At 57.0% G+C, this 27,503-nt stretch overlaps 1 protein-coding gene across 1 annotated transcript; it reads left to right on the forward strand.

The window, feature by feature from the left end:
- Positions 1–391: 391 nt before the first annotated feature.
- Positions 392–27,503, forward strand: TMEM266 (transmembrane protein 266). The gene is made up of 10 exons (XM_090263665.1): positions 392–478; positions 5,601–5,733; positions 7,956–8,144; positions 13,315–13,469; positions 15,922–15,995; positions 18,334–18,390; positions 19,288–19,426; positions 21,454–21,569; positions 23,483–23,627; positions 26,376–27,503. Exons 2-10 carry the CDS (start codon positions 5,720–5,722, stop codon positions 26,927–26,929), a joined length of 1,443 nt encoding a protein of 480 aa, XP_090119791.1. The 5' UTR covers positions 392–478; positions 5,601–5,719; the 3' UTR covers positions 26,930–27,503.

Raw genomic sequence — 27,503 nt, forward strand, 5'->3', positions numbered from 1 at the left:
CAATATCATCCATCCTCCCAAGTCTGCTTGGCCCACCCCCGCTTTCTCCAGTTCACATTTCTTCCTTGTAGAAATGTCGAAGAAAATCCCCCTGGCAACCCATGTAGCTCCTACAAATGTCACCACCGAGGACCTTTTTCCCTCTGAAATGCCACCGTTAGACTTGGGTAAGAAGCCGGCGCGCTTGGGGCCCGCGCCTGCGCAGTCCCCGCCCGGCCCGGAGGCCGCAGGTGTCGGGACCGCGCCTCAGCTGCGCCTCAGCGGCGCGGCTGGCGGGGGCGCGCGTGGACGCAGGGGCGGGGCTGGGGGCGGGGCAGGGGGCGGGGCAGGGGCGTGCGGAGGCCGCGGGGCCAGTGCGCAGGCGCGATGGCGGAGGCACGGGCCCGCGAGCGCCGGCGGCAGGAGGCGCTGAGGAGCGTCCGGGCGCGACCCGGGGCGGCTGCTGCCGCAGCACCGAGACAGCGGAGTCCGGAGGCGGGTGAGTGTCCCCGTCGTCAGCGCGCCGGGCCGCCTCCTCACGCCGAGGCGCCGGGGGCTGAGTTGCCTCCTCACGCGGGGCCGGGGGGCCGAGGGTCGTGCCGCCGCCTCCCGCGGGGCCAGAGGGCCGGGAGTCCGGGGCGCCGGGGTCCGTGTCTCCTCCTCACGTGGGACTGGAGGACCGAGGTGCCGGGCTGACCTTCATCCCCGCGGGCCGGGTGCGTGCGGCCGCCCGGGACTCGGCTCCAGCGGGGACCTGCCCTTCCGCAGCCCGGGGGGCTCGGGTCCGGGTCCGGCCGCGGTGCCTGACGCGCGCCCTCGGCCTCTGCGGGCGTCTTGCTGTCACTGCCGCCCGAGGCTGTGGGGACCCCCGCAGGGCTGGGCGCGCGGCGGAGGGGATCGCACCCCGGGGGACGGACGGCTCGCCCATTGTGGTGGCTCCCCGGGCGCCGCGCCGCGGGCCGGGCTGGCGGGACGTGGGCCCCTCGGGGGAGCGGGCGCTGACGCCCGGGACGCCGGAGCTGCCACCTGCTGGAGGCCAGACCCGGGGGTCGCCGTCCGCCTCCGGGGCCCGCGCTGCGCTGTCTCCCTCACACGCCGTCGGGCGTTGCTGCGTCCTCGGTGAGCCGTCGGGGGACTCGGGGCAGCGTCGCTCCTCCTCAGGGCACGCGCCACCTGTTTCCCCGGCCCCTCGCCTTTGCTTCCAGCAGCCGCTGGGCGGGTGCAACTGGTCATCTTCCTTTGTCCCCAAAACGCTCCGGTGAAAAGGATAGGAAAACCGGAGGCGTAGGCGGAAAGTGGTACCACGGGCCCGGGGGGAGGTCCCCGGACGTGGGCGCCGCCGGGACACAGCCTCGGGCCTTCTCTCTCCTGAAGGGCAGCCTGCGACGCCCTGTGTGCCGGGCACCGGGCTGGAGGCCGCTCGTGCTCGGTCGCACTTCCTCCCCACAGCCGACCTGTGACCTCCGTGGGCAAGACGCTGAGGCCCCGAAAGGCTGGCTGCCCTGCCCAAGGTCACAGGCAGGGACGGGACGCGGCCGCTGCTCCGGCGCGTCTGGGGCTGGGGGTGTCGGCGGGCCGCGGGCGGCGCCCGGAACCCTGGTGCTGCCCCGCCACCCCTTTTCATTAAGGCCGCGGGTTTCCCACCTCATCCCACGCCCGCGTCTGGGGCTGTTGTGTGAACATGAAGGGGTCCTTGTGGAATTTGGGGGGCTGGCCCTGAGCTTATAAAAAATGGAGCCCCAGAATGCTGCCGTTTAACTCTCCCAAACAAGCGGTTAAGTTCAAAAAGTGGTTTGCCTTCCGGTTTAACTCTGTAGAAATGTATCCGCATCAGGTAGAAGAAATTGCTCCTGTTTTCCATTATTGCGCCCTTCTCCGGTCTCCCTGCCCACCCTGCCCACCACCTTCTGGTGTCACTGCCAGTGTTGCTGTCCTGGGTGGGCATACCACCCGTGCACCCTAATCCAGTCTCTACAGTCACAGCAGCTATTCATTCTGAAAGTCTTGGAATTTGTGTTTTTAACAAACTAGGAGTGTAATTCCTGACAAGTCACTTCACTCTTCTGGCTCCTTTTCTGGACTTTGCGGTTTAGGGGTCCCAGCGTTACTTCTCTAGTGTGAACTAGGCAGTGCCTTAAACTAGCAGGACGAAATAATTCACGCAGGGAGCTTGCTTTACAAATTGCACTTTGGTTTTATTGGTTGGAAAAGTCAAGCATAGATGAATGGCATTTGGCAGGAGAAAACCTTAGTACATCCGAAACCCTTAATTATACTCTGTAGGCAGCTCTGTAGCTCTGCCTGTGTCAAAAGATGCAGTGTTATCAAGTGGCACTGTAGATATCCAGAGTTTCTGCAACAGCTCATTCATCTGCAGCGTGATTGGCTGTGCCACACAGGTAGCATCCACATTTTCAGCTGCGTCTACACTTGAAAACCTCAGTGGTCCTATGTAGAGATGAAAAGCCTCTTGTCCAGTCCCTGTGGCTATGAGTTCATTGCCATCGATGGCACTTAGTGGGAAGTTTGGGGCCCATAGCTGGAGACACAAATGGTTTTTTTCCTCCCGGTTTTATACATAGGTGAATACAGTCACCATACTAGGAGTCGATTTGTTTTGTTTTTCATTCCTCATTTTAGTATCCCAGTCAGGCTAATGTTTGTCAGTTGTGATATTAGGGTTACTATCGCTGCATAATAAATTATCCCAAAGCGTAGTGGGATAATGTAAATGATTTGAAACATTCTGTTTCGCTCAGACTGGTCGGTCTGAACTTGTGGTGCTGGAGATAGAGAGCCATGGTGCAGGGAGGCCGCTGCTCAGCCACGTAAAGGAGCAAAGAGCTGATGAACGCAGAGGTCCAGGTGAATCTCATAGACATTGTGTCAGGCTGAAGAATCCAGGCACAAATAATCCAATGGTGAGATTCCGCTGACCTACAGTTTGAAGGCAGGCCAAGCTAACCCCTGGGAATGGAGGTCAGGAGCCTCTGGGTGTCGGGGGCTCAACTGCAGAGCCGTGAGGGAACTTTCTGGGGCAATGAAAATAGTTTGTATCTTGATTGGAGGCGGGGGGGGGGTTCTGTTCAAACCTATCCAACTGTATACTTACCATGAGTGTGTTTTATTGTATGTGAACCATGGGTATACTTTTTGTTTTTTAAGTACTGGAGAATAACAACTCTTTGGAGGTAGTGTGGAGAATGCTGGATGGCGGATTGAGGCTTGACTTACGGAGATTGTAATAACGCAGTTGAGAAATTTTAGGGCCAGTGTTTAAGCAATGACAGTGGGTTTGGGAAAAAAAGGGATGTAATGCTGGCTTGTTGCGGTGATAGAATTGACAAGAATGAAATGTAAACAAGGATGTTTATTGTTGCATTTTAACAGTGGCAAAAAAAAACAAACCTGAAAACTGCTCATCAACACAGAAATTGTTGACTAAGTTATAGAGCATCTACACTGTGGAATATTATGCAGCCATTAATGAAAAATTGAAATTGAATTTTATTGCTCGACTTGGCAGAGGGATTTCTACAAGTAAGGGCAGGTGTGCACAGGTTGAATGTTGGTGCATGTGCGTGTGAGCATGTATGTACTGGGGACAACAGGCAAAAGAGGGAAAGGAGCCATTGAAAGAATGAATGGTAAGATAAGCCATGTATATAAAGTTAAGTATGTGCATGTGTGTTCAGAAATGAGAAAAAATATCAGTCTTCATCGACTGACCAGAAAAGATGTCCATTATATATTGCTGAGCGATAAAAGCAAATTGTAGAGTTGGTTTTATTTTGTTAAGCACAAGACCACAAAAGCTAGCCTAGGTTCGTGGGCACATGTTTGCATAACTCCGAGCATGGATTTCCACACCTGAGTATTAACATAGGGACCTCAAGCAAGAGGTGGAGGGTTGCCCTGGCTGGTGTGGCTCAGTGGACTGAGCTCTGGCTTCAGAACCAAAAGGACCACCAGTTTGATTCCCAGTCAGGGCACAGGCCTGGGTTTCGGGCCAGGCCCCCAGCTGGGGGTGTGGGAGCCGCACCCATACGTTGTTTCTCTCTCTCTCTTTCCCTCTCCCTTCCCCTCTCTCCAAAAAGTAAATAAATTCTTAAAAAAAAAAAAAAAAAGAGGTGGAGGGTTAAAATGGAGGATGGAGAGAAATGTAGCTTTTTAGAAATAGACGTCTTTGAATTATTTTATGTGTTGCAGTGGCCATTTGTCTGTAATGTATCCACGATCTATTGCCATAATAATACCATATAACAAAGTACCCCAAAACCTTGATGGGCTAAAAAAAAAAAAAAACCCACCTCTTTTTAACAGATGGCTGAATGAAGAGGTGGGGATTGTGCCTGCCAGTGAGGAGTCATTAGTTGCTTAATATTTATAAGGAAGTTTATAGCTTTCAAAACACTCCATAATTCTTCATTATTGTCACCTCTTTGAATATTAATTTCTATCTCTGCATCTGGCTCTATCACTAGCCCATGAGTTTCTTGAGTGCTGTAACCCCGTCTCATTTATCTTGATAATCTCAATATTTAACATGGTTCATAGAACATAGAAGATGCTAATAAATTACTGAAGAATAAATTTTTAAAAAACAACAACTTTATTTAGCTCCTGAGTCTGTGGGTTGGTGATTTAGTCTGGGCACAGCTGGGTGGCTCTTCTCGTCTTGACTGACCTCTCGAACACACCTGGAGGCAGCTGGCTTAGGTGATGGGCATGCATGTTGCTATGGTGATGTGTAGTAGAGAGGGAAGCCCAGTTTCTCTGAGTGCTTGTCATGTTTGCTGTTGTATTAGACAGTTTTCTACAGAGAAACAGAACCAATGGGACATGTGTGCATTTCATTAAGAGGTTTATGGTAAGGAATTGGCTCACGCTGGAATTTAGCTGAGAAGTTCAGACGCAGGAGAGCCAATGTTATCAGCTTGCGTCTGGGAGACGAGACCAGTGCCCAGCCAGGTGGAGGGCCCGCGAACACAAAGCCCTTCCTTTTGTAGCCTCCTCAGAGCTCGTTCCTTGCGTGGCGTGTAAAGTACTCACCTGGAAATACAGTGCGTTAGAACATGGTTCCTGGTCAGGTGCTGCTCACCTGGCTGCCCAGTTGTTGGTACCTCGACCCTGGCTTCAGTGCCAGTTGCAGTTAGGTGACCATATGACCAGCCCTCCACGGGGCTTCATAGAAAGAGCAAAAAAGATCAATACTGGTGAGACCTGTATTATGGAATGGAGAACATTATAGAACTTACTTTATAATTAACACACAATCCCAAACCCTACAAAGGTTAGGGTTTTCTTAAGCACGTGTGGTGGAAAGAGCTGTGGATTAGAAGCCAGAGAGCCTGGGGTCCCTCCAGCCTGGCTCTTCTGCCATCTGTGTATGATCAAAAAAGTCACTGTGGCACTCTGAGCCCGTTTCTTTAGCTCTCTGAAAGAGGGCCATCCTGCCTGGTGTTTACGCCCAGAAGATGACTCCAGGAAGCTGTCCAGCGTTACTGTGAAAAGCGCTTCATGGAGGACAGTACTAAGAACTTGAATTTTTAGATGAGCTTAGGAGGACTTCAGTCTGGTACCTGAGTGTAATAAACCGCTCTTCATCTGTCTGTTTTTAGGGCACCACAGTTGTATGTCTGGTAGAACTCACACTTGGAAATGCTGACAGCAGGCTTCAGAGACAGCTGAGCGCCACAGGACCCCAGGAAAGCCCTCGGCTCCGGCGGCCTCTCGCAACATGAGCAGCCCACAGTAAGTGGCCCTGGGGGCCGCTCCCCGCGGGAGCCGAGGTTGAACTCAGGCACGTCTGCGGGTCAACAGTAGCCCCCTCTCTAGGCGGTTTTGTCCTTGAGCCTGGTGTTAAGATGACTTGTTAAAATCTGCTTTTTCTCTGGGTCACCTCACGAACATCATCTTGTCTTTTAGTTCAAATAAGCAGAGGGATTCTGCATCCTGAAGCTGCTGCTTGACCCTCTTATGCATGTGGGGTCACGGACTTAACTCCTGTATGCAGGGTTCACACACCGATGTGTTATTAAATTTGGTTATTTTCTCCTGAAAAACAAAACAAAACAAACAAAAAAACCTGTTGTTATCAGTCTCCCAGAAGACAAGGGTCTTCTAATTCAGTCAACCACTACACATATATTTTTTAGCAGGAGGCCACAGAAAACGGGAAGCCTTTCAAAAGCAAACCTCAAGACAAGGTAAATTAATAGAACAGGAATTGAGAGGAAGGTTAGAAATCATGACCGGGCTTCTAAAATCAGGCTTTATGAAGGGAGGGGCAGAACTCTTCAGGAAGAATCGCTTTCAGTTCTCAAACCTGAGATGCTGTGTGAACGAGCCACTTGGTCTTGCCAAGCACCAGCAAAGTGGTCAGTTGTTTCATGGTTGTAACTTACTGGCAGAAATGCCAAGTGGATCCCTGGCCGGCATGGCTCAGTGGGCTGGACGTCTTCCCACAGAGGAAAAGGCCTGCGGTTCACCTCCTCTCAGGGCACAGGCCTAGGACGCTGGCCTGGTCCCCGGTTGGAGCGCATATGAGAGGCAACTAGTGGATGTTTCTCACACTGATGTTGCTCCCCCTCTCTTTCTTCCTCCCTTCTCCCTTTCGAAAAAAAAATGATACATAAAATAAAATAAAAAATGCCAAGGTGAGAATAGCATCCCTGTTCTACTACTCCACCGCCTGTCTAGCTACGGGCTGGCTGGCTGCTGTCACCTGGAGCAGGTCCCCACTATTGCCACAGCAATGCCGTGGGACAGCCAGCGAAGAGCCTCAGTAGAATACAGCAGTACATGCTTATTCCTTCATGTCGTGGGTAGCCGGCTAGATGGCTCCGACAGTACTGGCTGGTCACCCTTGGGTGTGGGCTCTGCTGGCTCTCAGCTGATCTGGGTGTGACTGGGCTCCACTCCATGTGTCCCTCGTCCTCCCCTGGGCAGGCCGGTTACTGTCTAATGGTTATATTGCAGGGGCTACAGCATCATCACAGAAATTCACGAGTGCCTTTTCATGCCTCTGCTTCCGTCATGTCTGCTAATATGCTGTGGACCCAAGCAAGTCACATGACTGAACATAGCATCAGGGTTTGGGAGGAGCTGCAGGAAAGGGAGGGTGAAGAACTCGGCCATTAATACTTGTTGTCCACTGTCCTGTTCTTACCCAAGACCAGGGTGTTCTCTCAATAGTCAGGCTGTGAACTGTGGGGCCTTAACTCCTCTGAAAGGAGGCCTTGCCCCCCACTGAGATGCCCACTGTGACCCCCGGCAGAAGGGGATGTAGGGCAGGGAGGTCAGCAGGGCAGAAGTAGCCTGTTCCATGCTTCTCAGAGTCTAAATATTATTAGTCTCAGAAATTACCCAGCCATCCAGGAACACCCCATGGATCAGGAAACACTGTCCAGTTCATAATCCGTAGTTCCCTTGACTAGTCCAGAAGAATAGAAGACATTCAGTCCAGCATCCACTCTTTCTAAAACATCTGGAGGAGCTGGGGCTCCCCCACATAAGCACCCACACTTTTATTTCCGTTATTGGGAAACAAACACCGAAGCCCCACACCCTGTGCCTGTTCCATCTGAAGGTCTCAAGTCGTTCTGTGAGTGTCATGCCGCAAAGAGCAGAGGCGGGAACCGGCCTGCAGGGGAAACTGGGCACCAGAAATTACTTGGTGAGTCTGGGTGGTTTGACGGCGAACCTGTGGTGTTCAAATAAAAATTCCACTTTTCCCTCAAGTACCTGAATGAGTCAAGCAGAAGAGAAGTAGGTGGATTCAGCGCAGAACTTCCTGGGCAACCCTGACTGGGTATTATTGGTTAGAGTTCAACCGCGGTTGGGAAAAAAAGGTTAGAATTCAGAGCCCCCCACCCAGGTGGGCACTCGTCCTTCTGATGCATCTTCACTCCTTTCCCCGGGGAACGGAGAAGGGGCTGCTGTGAGGGATGACAACCCTGCCCCTCCACAACCAGGTCTGCCCCAGGAGGAGGGATTTCCGAAGTTGAGATCATCTCCCAGCAAGTGGACGAGGAAACCAAGAGCATTGCTGCTGGCCAGCTGGGGACCCTTGCCTACCGGGACCTGCCCCTGGCTGCGGCCGACCTCTCCACGGCGGGCTCGCAGCTCCTGTCGGACCTGGATGACGATTACCAAAGAGAAGGGTAGGTGCTGGGACTTCTCTTGCGTGACTTTCCGGGTTTCCATGGTCCCCTCCCACGGGGCACACAGGGGTCAGGGATGCTGAACAGGAAAAGGCCAGATGTTCACATCAGGCCACTCAGGCCCCTTTTGGGCTTAGAGATCCATCAGCTGCCGTGCGAGTCACGGCCTCTTCTGCAGCACTGGCCTGGGGGTCAGAGAACCACGTTTGTTTAAGGACTGACGTGCTTCACAGTGGCCTGTCCCGCCCCTCTCTGCACACTGGGGACCCGGAGGTCTGCAGGGAGCCCATCAGGGATGGAGTTGGGCTGCACTGCCCGCGGTGCCCTTGCTCAGCCAGCGCTCACCAGGGAAGCAGCCGGAGGAAGGCACCCTGCATGTCTGGGGACTTGGCAGCACTGATCCAGAGCTTTGCTGCCCCCTTTGTGTAGGACGGTGGATCCTTAGCCTGTGGAGCAGCCTGGATGCCTTTGTTCCCCAGTTAACATCTCATTGGCCTGTCTGTCTTACAAACGTACTTTCTGAAGTTGAACAGCTAAGCTGGAGCAGGATGAGGCAGGGGAAACACCCAGGTTTGAGGACCAGAGCAGAGTCCTGTGGTCACCCAGCCAGTCACCCTGCTGCTCTCAGACACAGACGGTTAAACACTGGCCGGCAACTTTGAGCCGCTTGCGGCCACTCTTCTTTCTCAGCTGCCTGTAAGTGTTTTGGCACACGCTGCCTGCTTGGAGTATAGACTTGAAGGTTGCTGGGTTAGTTTAGAAGCTAATGAGGAACACTGACTCAGGTTAGACTTTCAGAGCTTGGATCCCCCATACTTGTTCCCAAGGGGCTCCCACTCTCCCGAGAGAAATGACTAAACAGCTGTGAAACCACACACCTTTTGCGAAAGCTTCACCCAGTGGCTTTCTCTGAAAATATAACTTTCCCCAAGTGCTGTGCACAGATTTAGTAGGCTGGTGGGGGAAGGACAGGCACGCAGGTGTGAGGCAGCTTAGGGATGCAGGTGGTGGAGGCCGTGTCGAGCGCTGTCAGCACCCAGGTCTCCCCGGCTTCAAGGCTGGGCCGAGGTCCTCGTGGCCCCTGAGCCAGGGCTGGCTCCATGCACGTGTGGCCTGTGCAGTCTCTGGACAGGAGACTGCAGATTCTCAACAATTTCTGATCAAGCATCCGTGCGTTTCCACTGAGCTCTGCAAATTATGTGCCAGTTGGGTCCCTCCCTGAGCAGCGGGCGCTTCGTTGCTGCTCTCTGGTGGTCCAAAGCGGCAGTGCAGCCTCGTGACGCCCTGCAGGTGCGTTTCTCAGGGCCAGAGGCTGGAGCCGCGTCCTAGCGGGAGCAGGAGATACAGAAAGCAGAGGGATGCCCGGCCTTAACATCGCATTCGCTTCTGAACTGGGTCTGTGCAGAGTTTCCTCCGTTGGGGAGAATACAAGTAAGGCGCCCACAGGCAGAGAGGCTCTTGATTTGATTTGTGTGTCCAGGTGGCCCTGGAAGCTGCCCCTGTGGGGTGACAGGAAGCAACGGGTGAAGGGATTTGTCACTGCTGCCTGTCCTCTCTGCGGGGCTCTCTTGGCAGCCAGAGGGCTTCCTGAGGCAGGAAGAGCAGGCCCCAGACAGGTGCCAGGGAAAAGGAAGCAAAACAGAAGCACATTGCAGGGGGGTGAGGGACGCTCTCCTTGCAAGGCTTTTTGGCTCTTGCTGCATTTCCTGGGGTCCTCCCAGAATTTCCACCTGGTCCTTTCTGAAGCAATGCACAACAACAGTGTGTACAGTTCTGGTGGAAGTCTTGTCAAAGAGCTTGCTCCTGCTGAAAGAACTGTTATGTGGGGGCCTGAAGCTTCCCCTCGGGAAACGAAGGGGCCTCAGGGACCCAGCACCCACCATTCACTTCTCTTGAGCTCAATGATACTTCAGTGTTTTTAAGTCTCCCAGAATCTGAGAATATTAGAGCTAGAAAACCCCTCAGGAAGCATCTATTCTCCATACTCTTAAGAGGACAGCGGGGCCCAGAGTGTGCAAGAACTCATGCAAGGTCACAGTGGCAGAAGCACAAGTGTGGCCCCATCTCTGGCTCCTGGCTCGGGCCAGCACTGTGGGCGTTGTGGGTCCCCTGTCCCTTTCCAACAGCACACGTGTGTCTGTGGTTGTCATCATTACAGTGTGGTGGTGCTGCATGGCCGCACTGTCCAAGGCCTGTCCCCATCCTGTTGAGGGAGGTCGGGCAGGGCGAGGGTCTGTGGCAGCTCCGTGGCTGTGTAGAGAGGGCGCTCCAGGGGGTCACGGAGAGCAGGTGGGAGAGTCTGTGTCAAAAATAGGGAACTGAAGGGAGGAATGAAAGGCATTCAGCTCTCTGTAGTTGTGTATATTTAGGGCTCTAACAGGTCTAACCAGAGAGATACTGACCCCCAGATGGGAGAAACCTGTGGGGAGGCTGCACAGACAGAACAGGGTGTTGTCACTCACTTGGGATGATGCCATTGTCAGAGGAAGAAGATGGGATGGAGCACGGAATAGTTACAAGATGTCAGCTTGAAAACAGGTCCAGTGTAGCCACATGTTTAAATAAAGGCTGAAATAATTTTAGCTGTGCTGGCAAACAGCTGAAGGCGGGGGGGGGGGGGTCGGGGGAGGGGCGGTGCGCGTGGAGGAACCTACTAGCTGGAACCCAAAGTGCACTTGGCGCTTCCGTGTTCTCCCTCAAGGACCAGCTCCTGCGGAAAGCCCTCTGTCCCCTGCGCCACCCCAGGCTTGCGCCTGCTTCTGCAGTGGCATCTGTGATGCTAGGCTCTGCAGTCTGTTCTCGAGTCTGTGCCCTGCACTGGCCCAGGGGCCTGGTACAGAGCTGGTGTGGGTGAAGGAAGGAGGGACTTGAGTGAATGAATGAGTGGGTGGGCAAGGCAGTGTTAAGATAAGGATTAGAGGAGAAGGGACCCAGTTCCATCTGGGGACAGTTGGGGACTGCCGCCCACACCTGTGTGGATCGAAGAAGAGCCACAGGGAGGGGCCGGGCCCTGGACCAGAACTTGGGCTGTGGTCATGACCAGCCCACCTCTGGGCTGATTTCACACCCTAATTCCACAAAGTCAGCCTAAGAGAAGGAAATCCGAGTGGCCTCCGAACACGGCAGCTCTGCTTAGTACAATGTTAGCATCCTTTTAGGAGAAGGAAAAGCCGCCTGAGGTTCAGGGTTGAAAGGTAGGTCCCTCCATGACCTTGCTGTGCACGGTATTGTGGGTTTGTGCATTTGGAGGGGGCGTTCAGGGCTATAGTTTTATCCCTTTGCCACCGAGAGAAGGTCTGACCCGCTGGTCCCGCAGTGCCACCCATGGTCAGCACTGGGCAGGTGGGCGAGCCTGGGCTCGGGGCCTCATTGCAGACAGAGCCAACAACTCACTGTGACCCCTCCCTCCATTCCTTTCCTTGGGGGCTCGACAGGTGACATCTCAGAGCAGGGCTGACAGGGCCATCTGGCCTGGCTGCCTCCTGGGCAGTCAGCTTGGCTGTGGCCTGCTCCCTCCCCTGCGGACACCCTGACTGCACTGCCCTGAGCACTTTTTGGGATGAGGCCAGACCCAACAGGAGCAAACGCAGCCCCTGCCACCCAGGTACCTCTGGCTCCACCTCAGCCCTGGGCGTGGGGCCACTGCCTGAGGGAACAGGGACGGGCCACTCCCTTCCCTCAGAGGAGGGACCCACCAGAAATCTGCCGGAGTTCATCTTAATATTCTAGTCGTTACTCTGTCAGGCTTTTAGCAAGACCCCGAAGAATGTAAAGCAGAAGCAGACAAAGCTCCCGGCCTCCCGGCCCGACCAGGATTCCTGTGGGTCCTCAGCAGGGACCGGTGGAACCTGACGTTGGAAGGGCCACCTGCCGGGAGGCCGTTCGCTCCTTGGCATTTGGCCCTTTGGCAGCCCTCGGAGGCATCCTGGAGCCCCGACAGGAGTGGGACACGCCTGCCCTCCGGTGGCCGTTTTGGGGAAGCGCCACTGAGAACCAGGCTCCGGGGCTCGGATGGGCGGGTCGCTGGGACGGCGGAAGGAGAGCGCCTTCCAGAGCTGAAGCCTCAGTGTCGATTTTCCCTCGTGGCCCACGGAGCTTCTTGAGTCGATATTTAATCCCTCAGGGAGATTTAAAACCTGGGCACGTTCTGTCCTTCTGCAGAAACATAGTCTCCTAGGAATGTCTGAGCTTCCTGAATCTGAGGACATTTTATTAGCCTTTGGGATTTCCAAACACCGGGTCAGCCAGAGAGTCTGCTGTTTTGCCCGTCTCTGTCCTGGACCCTTGGGGCCCCCGGCCCTGCTTTTCCAGGTGCTGCCATTTAACTGAGGCTAAGGAAGCTCAGCGCCCCCAAACACACACACTGGCTGCTCAGCGTGAGACTTTCCCAGAAAATGACCTTCACAGCAGCCCTTGTAATTTATAACTGCAAAGGTGCTTGGCTGAACTTTCAGGTGGCAATAAAATGGTGTCAGCCTCAGGGGCCACAGAGAATGCACTGGGTGTTAGAGGACGTGGGGTTGGGCCGGGTCTCCTCTGAGACCTGCAGTGACATGGACATCGGGCGGGAAGTGAGAGCTGGGTGGCTGCATGAGGAAGGTGTGAAGGATTAAGTTAGGGCCCAGGAAGCGGGGCCGTAGGAGTGTCACCTTGCGGGGAGAAGGTGGATCAGGAAGGGCCTTTCACGCACCACAGCAGCACAGCTGCACGCACATGTGGGTGCCGCGGCTTCTTGGGGCCTCTGTCCAGGTGGGGCAGGCTTCAGACCCAGACCTTCCTGCCGCTCATGGCCCTGTCCACTGGTGGCTCTTGTGGCCTTTTCTTCGCTGACACGGCCTCCCACCCTGTGTCCCCGTGTTAGTGAAACCCTTTCTGGGGCCAGCTTCCCGAGGCTGGGGATTGAACCCCCATCTTTGCGCTCCCCCAGAGCTGAGGACGGTGCCTTTCATTCCCAGGCCTCCTCACAGGCACCCCCTTCTCCCTGGGTCTTGTGTTTCTAACAGGAGTGGATCAAAGGCCCAAAGAGACCCTTCTTCGAAATTCTACTCTGTGATATCTTGAATAGGTTGTGTTTCGTCGGGGAGTGCAGGGCGGGAGGGGTGACTCGGGGTTTGAGAGCAGGGCCTTGGGGTCCCCCTCTCAGCGACTCCTCCTGCTCTTGTCCCCACAGGTCCACCTGGCTAAAGCCGTGCTGTGGGAAGAGAGCAGCCGTGTGGCAGGTATTTTTGCTCAGTGCCAGTCTCAACAGTTTCCTGGTAGCCTGTGTAATATTGGTGGTGATTCTCCTGACTCTGGAACTTCTAATAGATATAAAGCTTCTCCAATGTGAGTAGCTAGAGGGATACATCTGCAAATATGTATGATGTCCATATTCCATGTGCATCCATCAGGGGTCCCCAACCACAGTGTGAGGTGCCCCCGGCCTGATACCCCGGACCCCTGGCCCACGGGATCACCACCAGGGAGGACAACTGGGCAGCTGTTCCTGGCACCCTGCAGCAGTTTGCCCCTCTTCACCCAGTACCGCCGCTTCCGTGTCCTCCCAGCATTCCACCGTCTGAAACTGATGAAATCAAAAACATTGGGGACCCCTGCATGCACTTCTTTTTATTGCTCCCATTTGGTATTTTCCAGGCTGGAATTTTCTGTAGCTTACAGTTCCCAGGTGCTATCACCTTGTTGTAACTAGTGACAGCAGCCACAGTGACAGTGCGATTCCATGTATTTTTGTCCAGTGTGAGTGGGGTAGCTTGGAAAGCACCTTTCTGTCGTTAGACCCCAGCAGCAGCCCGGTGAGGTGGATGAGGCTGTCATCCTCCCATTTGATCAACAAGGGATTTAAGATTTGGAGAAGGTAGAGGCTCCCCGTGAGGAGGCCAGTTATTGGTGGGGCCGTTCTCCTCCCAGCTTAGGTCCTCGCGGCGTTCATGCTGTGTTTACAGGGCCAATGCTCTTCTTCGGCCTCTTTTGTCCTTGTGGCCACTGTGGTGACAGGGCTGTCAGAGCGGAGGGCCTGCGTGCTCCCCCAGCCCCAGAGTGGGGTTGGGGGTTGGGGGAGTGGTTCTGTAGAGTCCCGGGTTCCCCTGTTTCCCTTGTTCAGAAGGTGGATCATTCAAGTGCAAATAAAAAAGAGATGAGGTTTCCTTCCCTGCCATTGGCCACACCCAAGACCGTGGATCCAGCTGCCCCAGAGCCATGGGTGCTCTTGGGCTTGTTTTCTCAGATGCTGCCAGGCCCTTTACTAGAGCCTCTGACTCAGGGCTCCTTCCTAGCTGTGCCGACCCCTCTGCCACTGAGAGAAAGACAGAAGCACCAGGTGTCTTCTGTCTGGTCAGCCCCGCTGGGCTCCACTTGGAATCTTCAGGCATAAGGTGACCGGCAGGGGTGTCACACTCAGCCTGCCTCCAGCTATACCACGTTGTGGCCTTCCCTCCCAAGCACCCGGACGTCTGCTCTTTGTGAGGTCTGCTCATAACGGTGTCTGTCTCCCTGTGGGGGGGCGCCCCCAGGTGCCCAGGTTCCAGGCTTGACAGAACAGAGTAGGGTGGAGAGCCCAGCCGCCTCTGGAATGCTGCTTAAAATTAAATCTCCAGAAGGTTGATTTCAGCGAGAGATCCAATAGCAGCTCGTAAAAGGGCATCTTAAATTCCCTAGGTCACATGATCAGAGATGTATTGCTTTTCTGAAGCAACCATAAAAAAGCACAGAGATTTATTTGAGAAATAATGGGGAGAGAGTTCACAGTTTCAGAATCACATGGAGGTTCACCCAGGCCTCGGCCGCTTGGTCTCACTAGGACTCACGTGGCCAAGACAGAAGGAATTGTCTCCTGGCTCGATTTTTCAGGGTCATATTGACCCAATGCCAGGGAACCTGAAGTTCCCCACCTGGAGCTTGGAATTGCAGCTTCCCCCTTTGCTCCAGGCCTGGTTTCTGCACCCGCCAGGTTCCCTAGTCCCAGAGCTTTGGGGGAGGTTGGGGCTCAGCCTGCCCCATGATGGCTCTGGGCTCCTTTGGCCCCCAGGTCCTCTGAGCTGTGTGCTGACCAGGCCCAGCTGGAGCCCAGAGGGAAGCAGCCTGCGCATTCTCAGCAGTGTTTCTGCTCCTGTTCTGGCCCTGCCAGTCTCTCTTTTACGCCCGTCCTCCAGAGAGCATCTCCACCACCTACATCTCCATCAGAGCCCATGTGGCCCTTGTCCTGGGCCCTCGCACCCTGCTTGTGGGCCCACCCTCTGGTAAATGGTGCCCTGCTGGGGTCGGAGGCCGACCTGGCTCCTGCAGGTCTCAGGGCCTCCTGGAGCCTGGTGCCTTGGCTACGGGATTGCCGGAGGAAGGTGGGAACAGTCAGTGGCCGACATGCTGGCATCTGAAAGTCCAGCGGGGCCACTGGGATGCTGAACCAGTCACTTGCTCACCACTTTGGGGAGGCTGGCATCCCCCAGCCCCAGCACCCTGTGCCAGTCCTCGTCCCAGCCTGTCCTCCGGCACACCCTGGCCGACACCGCCATCTCTGACACTCAGTTTTCAGAATGAAAAGTCAGAGCGAGCTTGCCTCAGCCCCCCAACGCATGTGCATGGCGAGACCGGGTGGGGATTTCTGACAGCTCACCTGGACCTGACGGGCTGCCCCCAGGTCTCTGAGCCCCTCTGGGGCTCTCCTTTCAAATGTTCATGCCAGAGGCCAGGTCCCAGGGGCAGGGCTGGGCTGGGAGCCCCTCTCCTGATGTACCCAAGTCCTTGCTCCCGAAATTGACTCTTGTTACTGTGTCTGTTGCAGTTCCCAGTGCGTTCCAGTTCGCCGGTGTAATTCACTGGATCAGTCTGGTCATCCTCTCTGTGTTCTTCTCAGAGGTGGGTAAACACTGGGCCCTGGGGCCTTCTCTGTAGGGTAGCTCCTCTCCTGGGGAGATCAGGCTTTATTTTCTGAACACTGACAAGTGTCAGGCCGTCTGAGTGCCCCTGAGGCTACAGTGAAGGAGACTGGAAACTGGGAGTGAGTTCTGTGCTGGGACATTCACAGGGAAGCAACCTTGACCCTGCCAGGGAGGCCGGGCCCAGCAGGTGGTCCTGAGCTGATTGCCAGATGCGTAAGTGTGGTCCAGGTGCGGGCCAGCTGTGACATGCTGAGTGGGACGTCACTGAGGGAGAGTAGGTGGTTCATGTGACCAGTGAAGAGCAGATGGGGGTCAGAGGCTGGAGCCAGGGGCCTGGAGGTGGGCAGAGTGGCGAGGATGCTGGGGGTGTGGTTCTGGGAGCAGCTTGCTGCAGGCCTGTCTCTTGGGGTTGCAAGGACAGGGTCCCAGGGCTGGGCAGTGGACTTGAATAGGTGCCGTGGGGCTCGTGGGTCTGTCTAGGCAAAGTGCTGTGTGTCTGGAGTGTGGGGTCAAGGAGTGTGGGCACCCTTCCCCTGTCTAGTTGGCAGATGAAGCCCATGTCTGTGTCTGATGAGTGAGGGGAGGGAAAGCTCTGGGCACTGGGTTTCAGTGGGAGAGGTTGGGCCAGTGGGACTGACGGTGGGAGCCAGGATCCCAGCCCAGCAGAGCCGTGGGCTGGAACGTGGAGGGTGTTTCCTGATCTGCTCAGGCCGCCAAGGAGTCAGACCCTTGCCCTGTGGGACAGCTCTGGCCCCATCTAATGGCTCTTTCTGTCAACCTATCCTCTCTCTCTCTCTCTCTCTCTCTCTCTCTCTCTCTCTCTCTCTCTCGTTTTCTCGATTTCAGTCTCTGGGCTGGGCTGTGTGGGGAGGGTAGAGTGTCCTCCTGCAGCCCATGGCATTGGTGAGCGAGGCCGGGCCTGGTGGTCAGATGAGGCAAATCCCAGGGCTGCCCCAGCCGGCTCTCTGAGGTCACTGCCCTGGAGGTGCCTCAGCCACAGGACAGTGCCTGTTCCCAGCCAGCTGCCCCGTCAGGTCCTGCCCTCCAGGCCCCCAGTCTCCCTCACTGCCATTCCTCCCACAGGCTCCTGGACCATGGCCAGACGTCCCCTTGATGCCAGCCCTGGAAAACGTGCCGTGTATCTGTGGTTTAGTCAGTTGCTGAGGTTCTTCCTGCGATCCCTCTGCTTGGGTTTGATTGGGTCTGCAGAACTTATCACCTGGTGTTCATTTGTCAGCCCCTCCCTATCATGCTGGAGAAGAGCCGCCTGACACAGACAAGCCCCTGGCAGCCCCAGACCCACGCTTGTTCCCACACGTATCCCACCGGGCAGGGCCGGGGTGCCCACGGCTAAGTGGGGAGAGCTGGGGGCCAGGAGAATGACAGCGCCCCGACCTTGGACCTGGTAGAGACAGGGTGGGTGCAGCGGTAACGAGGGTGACTGGGGGGTAACAGGAGCCCCGCCTCCCCCATGCACCCTGTCCTGCGGAGCAGAGGGGCTGGTATGCGTGACCCACATCCCACAAGTGCCCAGCACCTGGGAACCAGGGCAGCCACACAGGGGTCCCTCCGCTGCCCCCAGAGGGTTTGAGGCTATGTGAGGGAGCGTGTGCTGGTCCCAGGGACAGGGGCTCCTCTGTGAGAAGGGCCAGGGGTGGGCTGCGGGAGGGCGGCAGCGTTCCCAGACTTGTAGGGACCCTGCGGGAAGAAGAGACACAGCCTGGGGGTGACCTCGGAGCTGAGGCCAGAGGACGAAAGGCCTTTCCCAGGTAGAGGGAGGGAAAGGGTCTGCTGGCCAGCACACGGGCCAGGCTGCTGTAACAAGAAAGCCCACAGCACACAGCCAGGCAGGGCTCATCTCTCTCCTGGGAGGACCAGCTGGGTACGCAGGCGACACTGACGTGGTGGCTTGGGGCTGGTGGAGAACCGGCACCCCTAATAGGAGATGCCTAGCCCAGAATGTGTACACAGGATGTGGTCGCTGCTGGACACGGGGAAGGCGGGGAAATGTCTCCAGCTGAAGCCGGAGTTGTGTAGGAAGGAAAGAGACGGAGGAGAGGGTCACGGGCAGGCTGGCCCCTGAGAGGTCAAGGCGGAAGCAGGAAGAACTCGCACGTTTGTTGATGTGCAGGTGGCAGGACGGGGGTTGGGAATCGGTGTGCGGCCTGGGAGCATGAGGACGAGGAGCGGGGCTGCCGCTCGTGGGCGCTCGGCAGGGAGGAGACAGCGTCCTCTGTTGGGCAGGGATGCGATCAGAGCCGCCTCCGTGTGTGGGGGGACAGGAACCCTGATTCTTGTGTCACTTCTTTCCTCAGACTGTTCTCCGGATTGTGGTGCTTGGGATCTGGGATTACATCGAGAACAAAATAGAGGTAAAGACCAAGTCTCCCTTCCCACACCCCCCAGGCTGAGTACGGGGATGTGGCCGCTCCTTCCCACACAGAGGCAGGGGTCCCCGGTGTGGGGTGTGGAGGGAGGGAAGACTGAGGACATTCCCACTAAAGGGATGTCTAAACAGTCTGGTAAAGTTCTGCAGAATTTTAACTTATTCCTGAATCGCTTTGGGAAGCTTTTGAAATGTGTTACAAAACACGTATGTGTGCCCCGTGGTGGGACAACTGGGCTGAAGCGGTGCTCTGAGCTGGTTCCTCAGAGCAAAACCCCTGTTCTGCCTCGTGAGTGGGGTGAATGGGGCACTGGGGGGGGGGGGGCGGAAAGGAGGCCTGGCTGTCACACAGCGCCGGCGAGGCGGTGGCATCTGCTGCGGCTCCTGCCTTGCCTCCCGCCCGCTTCCAGCCTCTAGCTGAGCAGATGGGGGGCCTGGCTGTGGAGGTCTCGGGAAGGCCAGGCTGGAGCAGCAGACGGCAGGGCTGGGCCCAGGGCCCCTCTTGTCCTGGCGCTGCCTCCCTGCAGACAGAGATGAGACGCAGGCTCTGGGTCCTGCGACCCAGGGGGTCAGTGAGGCTGCTCCCCATCCTGAGGGGAGACAAGATGCAGGAAACAGACTCTGGGAAAGAGGCTTGGAACAGCCCGAGGCTGTGGGAACGCAGGATGGAGAGGGCGGAGGTCATAGGGGCAGGCATGCTCAGGAGCAGCTCTTGGGGGTGACCCAAAACACTGAGCAGGGCCTGGGGGACAGCCAGGGGTGGGGGGCTTTTTAATGGGCAGACAGGAGGAGGCGTCGAGCAGATGCATGTGCTGGGCAGGCCTGGACTCTGGTTGGGGACACGAGGGACATCCCAGGACACTGAAGTCCGCTCTTCTGCCAGGTGTTCGACGGGGCCGTGATCGTTCTGTCCTTGGCCCCGATGGTGGCCTCCACGGTGGCCAACGGGCCCAGGAGCCCCTGGGACGCCATCAGCCTCCTCATCCTGCTCCGCATCTGGCGGGTGAAGAGGGTCATTGACGGTGAGTGGCCGGGAGGGCTTGGCGGGCTGGCAGGGTGGCAGGCGGGTGCTGCAGAGACCAGAGCTCTCCGCTGAGAGGAGAGGCCGGAGGGGGCCCTTGGGAGGCCGGGCTGGGTGGGCGCTGGGCTTCGCCGTGGACAGTGGGCGGTGATTGTGGGAGAGAACCAGGCCTGCTGCTCATTCGGCGTCAGGCGTTCGGATCCACGCACACGCTGCCTGGGCCTCATGTGCAGACACTGGAGTTCAGAGGTCACGTGTTCTTCTGACAAGGCTGTCTCTCATTTGTGGGCCGGTAGTCGGGCCTGCCAGTGGAAAGACTAGCTGCTCACAACTCGAGTGCTGCCTGCGGGCTCCTGCTGGCTTTGTTGAGGTCACTGGTCGAGGTGCTGCTCTGCAGGGTCTGGCCCACTTCTGTGTCCACCAAGGACAAGCAGGTGCCCCCAAGCCTGTCAACTTGCAAAGAGCCAGTGTGTGTGGCAGCCATTGGCCTGGGAGGGATTTCGGCTCCGGCTTCCATCAGCTCTAGTGACACACATGCCCACCTCTAGGTCCCCACTCCCAGACCTGCTCTGCCTTCTCGTGGCTGTGCTGCCACCAGGCAGAGGCTGCCCTTCCCCAAGGTACCTCAGCCAGACGCTGGGTCTCTTCCCTGCCTGATCTCTGCAGGGGCCAGAGAACATGCGGCAGTTGAGAGGCTGTGGGTGGAAAGGGGACGTGGCATGAAGGAAGGCCTCGAGAGTTCTAGAATAAACAGAGTGCAAGAGAACTGTGAGGGGAGTGAAGGGCAGAGGCCAGGCAGGGTCAGGTCAGGAGTTGGTGCTGAGACTTCTGAAGAGCTTAGAGGACTTCCTGGAGGCAGTGGCCATGAGGCCTCTGCCAGCGGAGAAATCATGGGGCTTCCCACACCAGCTCTGGGCTCTGTGTGCATCAGTTATAGTGATTAACAGAGACTCAGAGCAGCAGTGACTCAAAACACCAGCTTCCTTCTCTCTGGAAGTCTGCAGGGAGGCCGGCTGACACGTGCTGTCTGTAGTCAGGTCCCAGGCCCCCTGTCTGGTTGCTCTGCGGCCCAGAGCTGCTCCCTGGAGTCCCGCTGTGGTCCGGGAGGACTGCTGCAGAGGCAGGCATCAAAGCCATGTCTCCGCCGTAGGAAGCAGGGAGGGAGGAGCAGGAAAGGCCCAATACAGTAACCTTTTTAAAAATATTTTTGTTGAGATATAGTTCACACACCATAAAAACGTACCTGTCTAAAGTGCACAGTTCAATAGTTCTTAGTATGTTCACAGAGGTGTGGAAACATCACCAAAATCTACGTTTAGAGCATTTTCATCACTCAGAAAAAACCAACCCCACCCCCATTCACAGTCCCCCTGCTACCCCTACCCCAGCCAAGGCCTGGGCAGCCGCTGAGCCACCCCCAGCTCGTGCATCTGCCCCCGAGGCACTTCACAGGGTGCCATCGTGACTCGTGCTCTGCCGTGCGTGGCTTCCTGCGCTTGCGTGTCGGTGCTGGCTCCCTTCCGCAGCCCTGGGTTGACAGCGCACGTTTTCTCATGTGACGAAGGACATTTAGGTTGTCACACTGGGGCTGCTGTGAGCGCTCCGGTACACGGTTTTGTGTGCACGTGTGACTGCATTTCTCTTCGGTGCGTAAGCGTGGAATGGCAGGGCCGTGCGCTCACTGTTTAGCATTTTGAGGAACTGCTGGAGTGTTTTCCGAGGCGGCCGCTGCATTTGACATTCGCACCGGCAGTTCCTCACCAGCCGCAGCCGCCTTCAAAGAGCGCTGCGCTTGCACCCCATTGGGCAGCGACAGACTGGAAACTGGAGTCTTTAGTCCCAGCTTGAGGGTCCCATCACTGTGGGGCGGGAGGAAGACACCGCAGTCACCCCTGGTCACAGACCCCTCAGGAGCTGCGCCCGGGCCAGAACCTGCTGGGGCTGCATGCTGGCGCCGCCCCTCCCTGGCCTGAGCGGGCACCGTCCCCAGCACTGTCCCGTCCTTCACGGGTCGTCTCTGTCTTCCAGCGTACGTGCTGCCTGTGAAGGTGGAGATGGAGATGGTCATCCAGCAGTATGAGAAGGCCAAGGTCATCCAGGATGAGCAGCTGGAGAGGCTGACGCAGATCTGCCAGGAGCAAGGCGTAAGGGGCTGTGGCCACGTCCAGGGCTCAGGGCACTGGTGCTGCCTAAACTCACAGGGGCCCCCAAGACCAGAGACCTCCTGCAGCCCCTCGAGGCCCAGAGCAGGGGAAGCACCTCTCTAAGGTCACGTGTGCCCAGCCAGGCTGACTCGGCTCAGACCCCCGATCCAAGGTGCCTTTCCTCGCCCATGGCAGCCGGTCAGCTCTGCACCCTGAAGCTGCTGAGTCCCCAGCTCGGTTCCTGAGTCTCTCTGGCACACCTGTCTCTGAGGCAGGGTTGGGTTTTGTCTGCCCAGGGCCCCCAGACACTCTAAGAGGTGTGAGCAGTACTGTGCCCTACGGGAGAGACAGGTGCCTGGGAGCTGGGCACCAGCTGGGCCGGCAGCCGGGCCAGGGAGAAGGCCTGTTGGTGACTCGGGGCTCTGCCTCCTGCTCTACCCCCTTGACTTTAGCCAAGTCACGCCACCCCTTTTGCCCTCAGTTTCTTCACCTGTGGGATGTGCGTGGGCAGACTGTTCCTCTGCAGGAGTGTCCGGCAGGCTGCCCACTCTGTAGAAACACAGCCTCGCATGCAGAGGTCCTGGTGCTGGGGGACAGTAAGCAGCAGAGGTGGACAGATGTCCAGAGGGGCTGACCTTCAGCGGGGCACCTGAGTACAAAGGCTGTAGTGACCACCCAGAGGAGGGGCCTGGGTCTGGGCCAAAGCATGAGCAGGGGCAGGACCTGGCTGGAGCATGGTGAGGCCGCTGTCAGTCTGTCCAATAGGAGAGCCAGTGCTGCCACCGGCCACGTCAGACAGACAGAGCAGTGGCCACCAACTCATAAACTCCCAGCCTCCCAGCTGCTGAGAGCAAGCGGACCCTCCAGCTCGGTTCCCGTTAGCAACACATGTGCCGCCTGGCTGAGAGCAGACCCTCGTGGCAGCCCTCCCCCCCTGTTTCCCAAGTTCCCAGGGACCCCACATTCCTGATTCAAGGTACCCCCACATGGGGCCTCCTTCCCAAGGCTCTCAGCTAGAGAGATTCTGCACAGGAAAGAGCCAATAAATAAAGACCAGCTCCCTCCAGGTAGGCCCATCTGAGAAAGAGAGGAACAGAGACCAACCGCTGTTAGTTAGTTATTCATTTATTTATTCATTTATTAATTTATTCATTTATTCATTTATATATATATATATATATATATATATATATATATATATATATATATATATATATATATATAGCTAGCAGTAAAGCCAGGCCTTTATTCACGAGTCTGCAGAGCCGGGCACACCCTCACAGCCAGGAGAATGTGCGCCCCAACCGCTGTAATTTAAAAAGCACCTGGAGCCGCTCAGATGGCTGGACACCCAGGGCCCAGAAGCCCGAGGGGCCTGGTGCCGGTGCCACAGGCCAGGCTGACAGACGCCTCCTTTTCAGCTGTGTGTGAACATCAGGCTTGAGACTTGCGGGGGCAGCAAACACCCTTCAGGGAATGTCGGGGGTAGGGTGGCAGGCACCTGGAGAGAAGAGCGCTGGGAGGCTAACAGGCTTTAGGGACAGCTCAGGCACCTCCTCCTGGTGCTCCCACTGCCCTGTGGGGTTGGGCTCTGATAGGACCTCTGTGGGCCTCAGTTTTTCTCATCTGAAACCTGGGATGGCTCAGCCTGAAGCCTGGCACATGGTGACAGGAGAGATGACCCTGGACAGTCTGTCCCCCAACCCTACACACACCCATTTTACATGTGTCAGATGAGGAAACGAGGCCACATGCCAGCTGTCCAGTGTCCTGCAGGAGGCTCTTACGTTGTGGGGGACTTTAAGGGGCACCAGTCCAGCCTCTGGGTGCTCAGCACGCCCACAAGCACAGCGCCACCGACAGCTGCCTGAACCCCACCTGCACCCGCCCTCACCCACAACCTCCTCTTGCAGTTCGAGATCCGGCAGCTGCGGGCACATCTGGCGCAGCAGGACCTGGACCTGGCGGCGGAGCGGGAGGAGGTGCTGAGGGCCCCGCAGGTGCTCTGCCGGCCTCGCGGTCGCTGCCATGCGGTGGAGGAGCTGCAGCTGTCGCCGGGTACGGCCTTTGCCTGCGCCGCCCAGCCTACACCAAGCCTGTCACACTGAGCTGTGGCCCCCGGCCCACACATGACCCCTGAAGGAGGTGGGACTTCCTGTCTCAGGGCCCAGAGCACAGGCGGCCACCTGTGTCACCTTCTACAGGGCCGTAACCTCCCTCTCTCTTCCTCCTCTGTCCCTCCTCTCCTCTGTCTCTGCTCTCCTGTCTCTCTTCTTCCTCTGTGCCTCCTCTCCTATCTCTGCTCTCCTGTCTTTTGTCTATCCTGTCTCTCTTACTCGTTTGTTCCTCCTCTTCTCTCTATTTCTGCTCTCCTGTGTCTCTTCCTTCCTCTATCTCACCTCTCTTCACTGTCTAGGCTAGGTTAGGATAGACTACACAGGCTAGGATAGACTATGCTAGGCTAGGATAGACTACACAGGCTAGGATAGACTATGCTAGACTATGCTAGGTAGGATAGACTACACAGGCTAGGATAGACTATGCTAGGCTAGGATAGACTACACAGGCTAGGATAGACTATGCTAGGCTAGGATAGACTACACAGGCTAGGATAGACTATGCTAGGCTAGGATAGACTACACAGGCTAGGATAGACTACACAGGCTAGGGTAGACTATGCTAGGTAGGATAGACTACACAGGCTAGGATAGACTATGCTAGACTAGGATAGACTACACAGGCTAGGATAGACTATGCGAGGCTAGGATAGACTACACAGGCTAGGATAGACTGTGCTAGGCTAGGATAGACTACACAGGCTAGGATAGACTATGCTAGGCTAGGATAGACTACACAGGCTAGAATAGACTATGCTAGGCTAGGATAGACTATACAGGCTTGGAGGGACAGAGGAAGGAAGAGAGACAGGAGAGAGGGAGGACAGGAGACCAATGACAGAGAGGAGAGGAGGGAGAGAGGAAGAGAGACAGGGAGACTGAGGTTAGGAGAGTGAGAGAGAGAGGAGAGCAGGGACAGAGGAAGGAAGAGAGACAGGAGAGACGGAGGACAGAGACAGAGAGAAGAGAAGGGACATAAGAAGGGAGAGAGATGGACGACAGGAGAGCAGAGGCAGAGAGGAGAGGAGGGACAGAGGAAGGGAGGGAGACGGAAAAGCAGAGACAGAGATGAAAGTAGGTACAGAGGAAGAGAGACGGAGGACAGGACAGCAGAGACGAGAGCAGAGGAGGGACAGAAGAAGGACGAAAGTTGGAGGACAGGAGAGCAGAGACAGAGAGGAGAGGAAGGACATAGGAAGGAAGAGAGGGAGACGGAGGACAGGAGAGCAGGGACAGGAGAGCAGTGACAGAGAGAAGAGAAGGGACAGAGCAAGAAAGAGAGACAGGGAGACGGAGGACAGGGGAGAGAGAGAGAGAGGAGAGGAGGGACAGAGGAAGGAAGAGAGACAGGGACATGGAGGACAGGGGAGAGAGACAGAGAGGAGAGGTGGGACAGAGGGAGGAAGAGAGACGGAGGACAGGAGAGCAAGCCCCCGGGCTCCCTGCCACTCCACAGCCCCGAGCGGCCCCCTTGACACCCAAAGCTTACCTCTGAAGTAATGGCGCTCTCCACCCGGGCACTGCTACCCTTACCCTCCCAGTCATCACTCTTCTCGGGAGGGTTCGCAGCTGCCAGGTAGGTGGCCAGCAGCCAAGGGCTCGTCGGCTCCACAAGCCTCCTCACTAAGACGCACCTAGAGAGGGCCAGGTTCCCAAGAGTCAAGGACAGGAGAGGCTAGACCTTCAAGGATATGACCTGAGGGGCACCTAGCTGTGCAGAAGCGGGCACTGGGTGCAGGGGGGACAATGTAGGAGGAGCAGGGCCAGAGCTCTATAGCGACAGCCATGTACAGGCTCCTCATCAGGCAGGCCGGTGCCGCAATGCCCCGTCCCCGGATTGCCTGCGTACCTTGGCTCCCAGAGTCCCCGTCGAGTCAGAGATGGAGCTCAGGCCAGAGTCAAGGGGCCTATTGGGCAGAGCAAGGCTCAGCAGCTGGCCATCAGAGGTGTCCTGACCTCTGCACGTACAGGGGAGGGTAAAGGTGTATTTTTATCCCCACTACTACTCACACAGTGTGCTGGGACAGACGCGGAGTCCAGCACAGGGGCCTGCACCTTCCTGGGTCAGGTCCCTCCAGAGACACAGGGCTCCCCGCCTCCCTGCAGATCGGAGAAGCCCCTTTGACCCCCAAAAGCTGCTTCCAAAGACAACGGGGCTCTCCGCCCTACCAATCAATCTTTCTCCAGAGGGCTCGCAGCTGCGTGGTAGGTGTCCGGCAGCCAATGGATGCTCACGTGCCTTCTAGCTGCTAAAGGCACCCACGGCCGCTCCACACCCACTGATGAGCTAGGGTGGGGATCTGGGGGCTAATTGGGTGACAAGCTAGGGTGGGGAGCTGGGGGGGCTAATCAGGGGGACAAGCTAGAGTAGAGGAGCTGGGGGGCTAAGTCAGGACGAGCCATAGTGGGAAGATTGGGGGCTAATCAGGGCGACGAGCTACAGCAGCAGCTAGAGGCGACCAGTGTGGCTAAGGGGAGGTGTGTCAGCTCTCGTGTCCCTCTTCCACTCAACTGTTTGTGTTTGAAGATCCCATGTGCAGGTGTACCCATACGTGTATACACGTTTCCCTGAACATGTACTGTCACTGTCCAGGCCAAGAGCTGGTTCAGCTCAGAGCTGCCCTCACTCACCGGGACCCACAGGTGGGGTTGAGGGCAGTGTGTCAGCCGCTCCCCTCCTCTCTCGCAGACGTCGGAGTCCCCGAGGCAGCCCCATGCCTGGTCACCACTGCGGCTGTGGACATCCACCAGCCCCACGTCTCCTCTACCCTCTTCTCCGTGGACGTGCCCCTGAGGCTTAGTGGCAAGGGCACCTGCACGCGCTCCACCTCTGAGAGCACGTCCTGCCCCACTGGCAGCTCGGTCCCCAGGATCCAGAGCGACAGCAGCACCCTGTGGTCCTCCAGGCCCAGCCCCTCTCTGCTGCCACCACCCCCACCCCCGCAGCAGCAAATGACCGAGACCACAGTCAAGAACCTGCTGTCCTCCCTGTCGGAGGACCCCTGCCCCTCCCAGAGGGCCTTGGACCCAGCCCCCTCGGCCCGGCCCAGCCCAGCCGGCTCTGCCCCGGCCAGCCCAGAGCCGGAGCACAGGCTCAGTCTGTTCAACCAGAAGAATCAGGAGGGCTTCCCCGTCTTTCACGTCCAGCCTGTCACCCACTTCCAGCCCGCAGCGCCCACACTGCAGAAGTTCAGATCTTCGGAATCCAAAGAGCAGACACTGCACACGGTCCCTGAAGCCTAGATCCGCCAGGTGGCCAGGCTGGGAGAAGGGCACACAGTTAGGAGCCACACGAGGGACCCAGGAGCCCACCTGGCCTCTCAGGGAGCTGCCTGCCCCCAGGGAAGGGGGACACACGCCTCAGACCTCAGAGCCCGGAGCCGGTGCCTCCGCTGGCCCTGACCACGGGAAGGTGGTGCTCACGGCTGGGTTTTTAACCATTTTTACAAAACCAGCCCGAGGCCCAGCTTCAGCAGGGCAGGTCCAGGCCCAGCTCCGCCTCTGCCGTTGCCTTCATTCCTGACGCCCACCCTGGACCCCGGCACTGTGAGCAGGGGCTGTGCAGCCCCACCCACCCCCCAACCCTCCTGGCCAGGGATCCTGGGTGGAGCCCACACAGTCTCACCCAGACCACCACCTGAGTCTGTCCGTTCCTCCTCATTCTCTCACTTCCGCATGAGCCTTTCTGGGTCTTTTCAAGACAAACCTAGTTTTCAGCTTCACAGGACATAGAGGGATGGATTTGGAGGGACCTGGGGGTAGGGGGGCAGCCATTTTTCAAACTCGGCTTTAATAATAAAAACCAGTTGCACTGAGA

Source organism: Furipterus horrens, unplaced genomic scaffold, assembly GCF_987537825.1.
Source record: "Furipterus horrens unplaced genomic scaffold, mFurHor1.1.pri manual_scaffold_16, whole genome shotgun sequence".
Lineage (NCBI taxonomy): Eukaryota > Metazoa > Chordata > Mammalia > Chiroptera > Furipteridae > Furipterus > Furipterus horrens.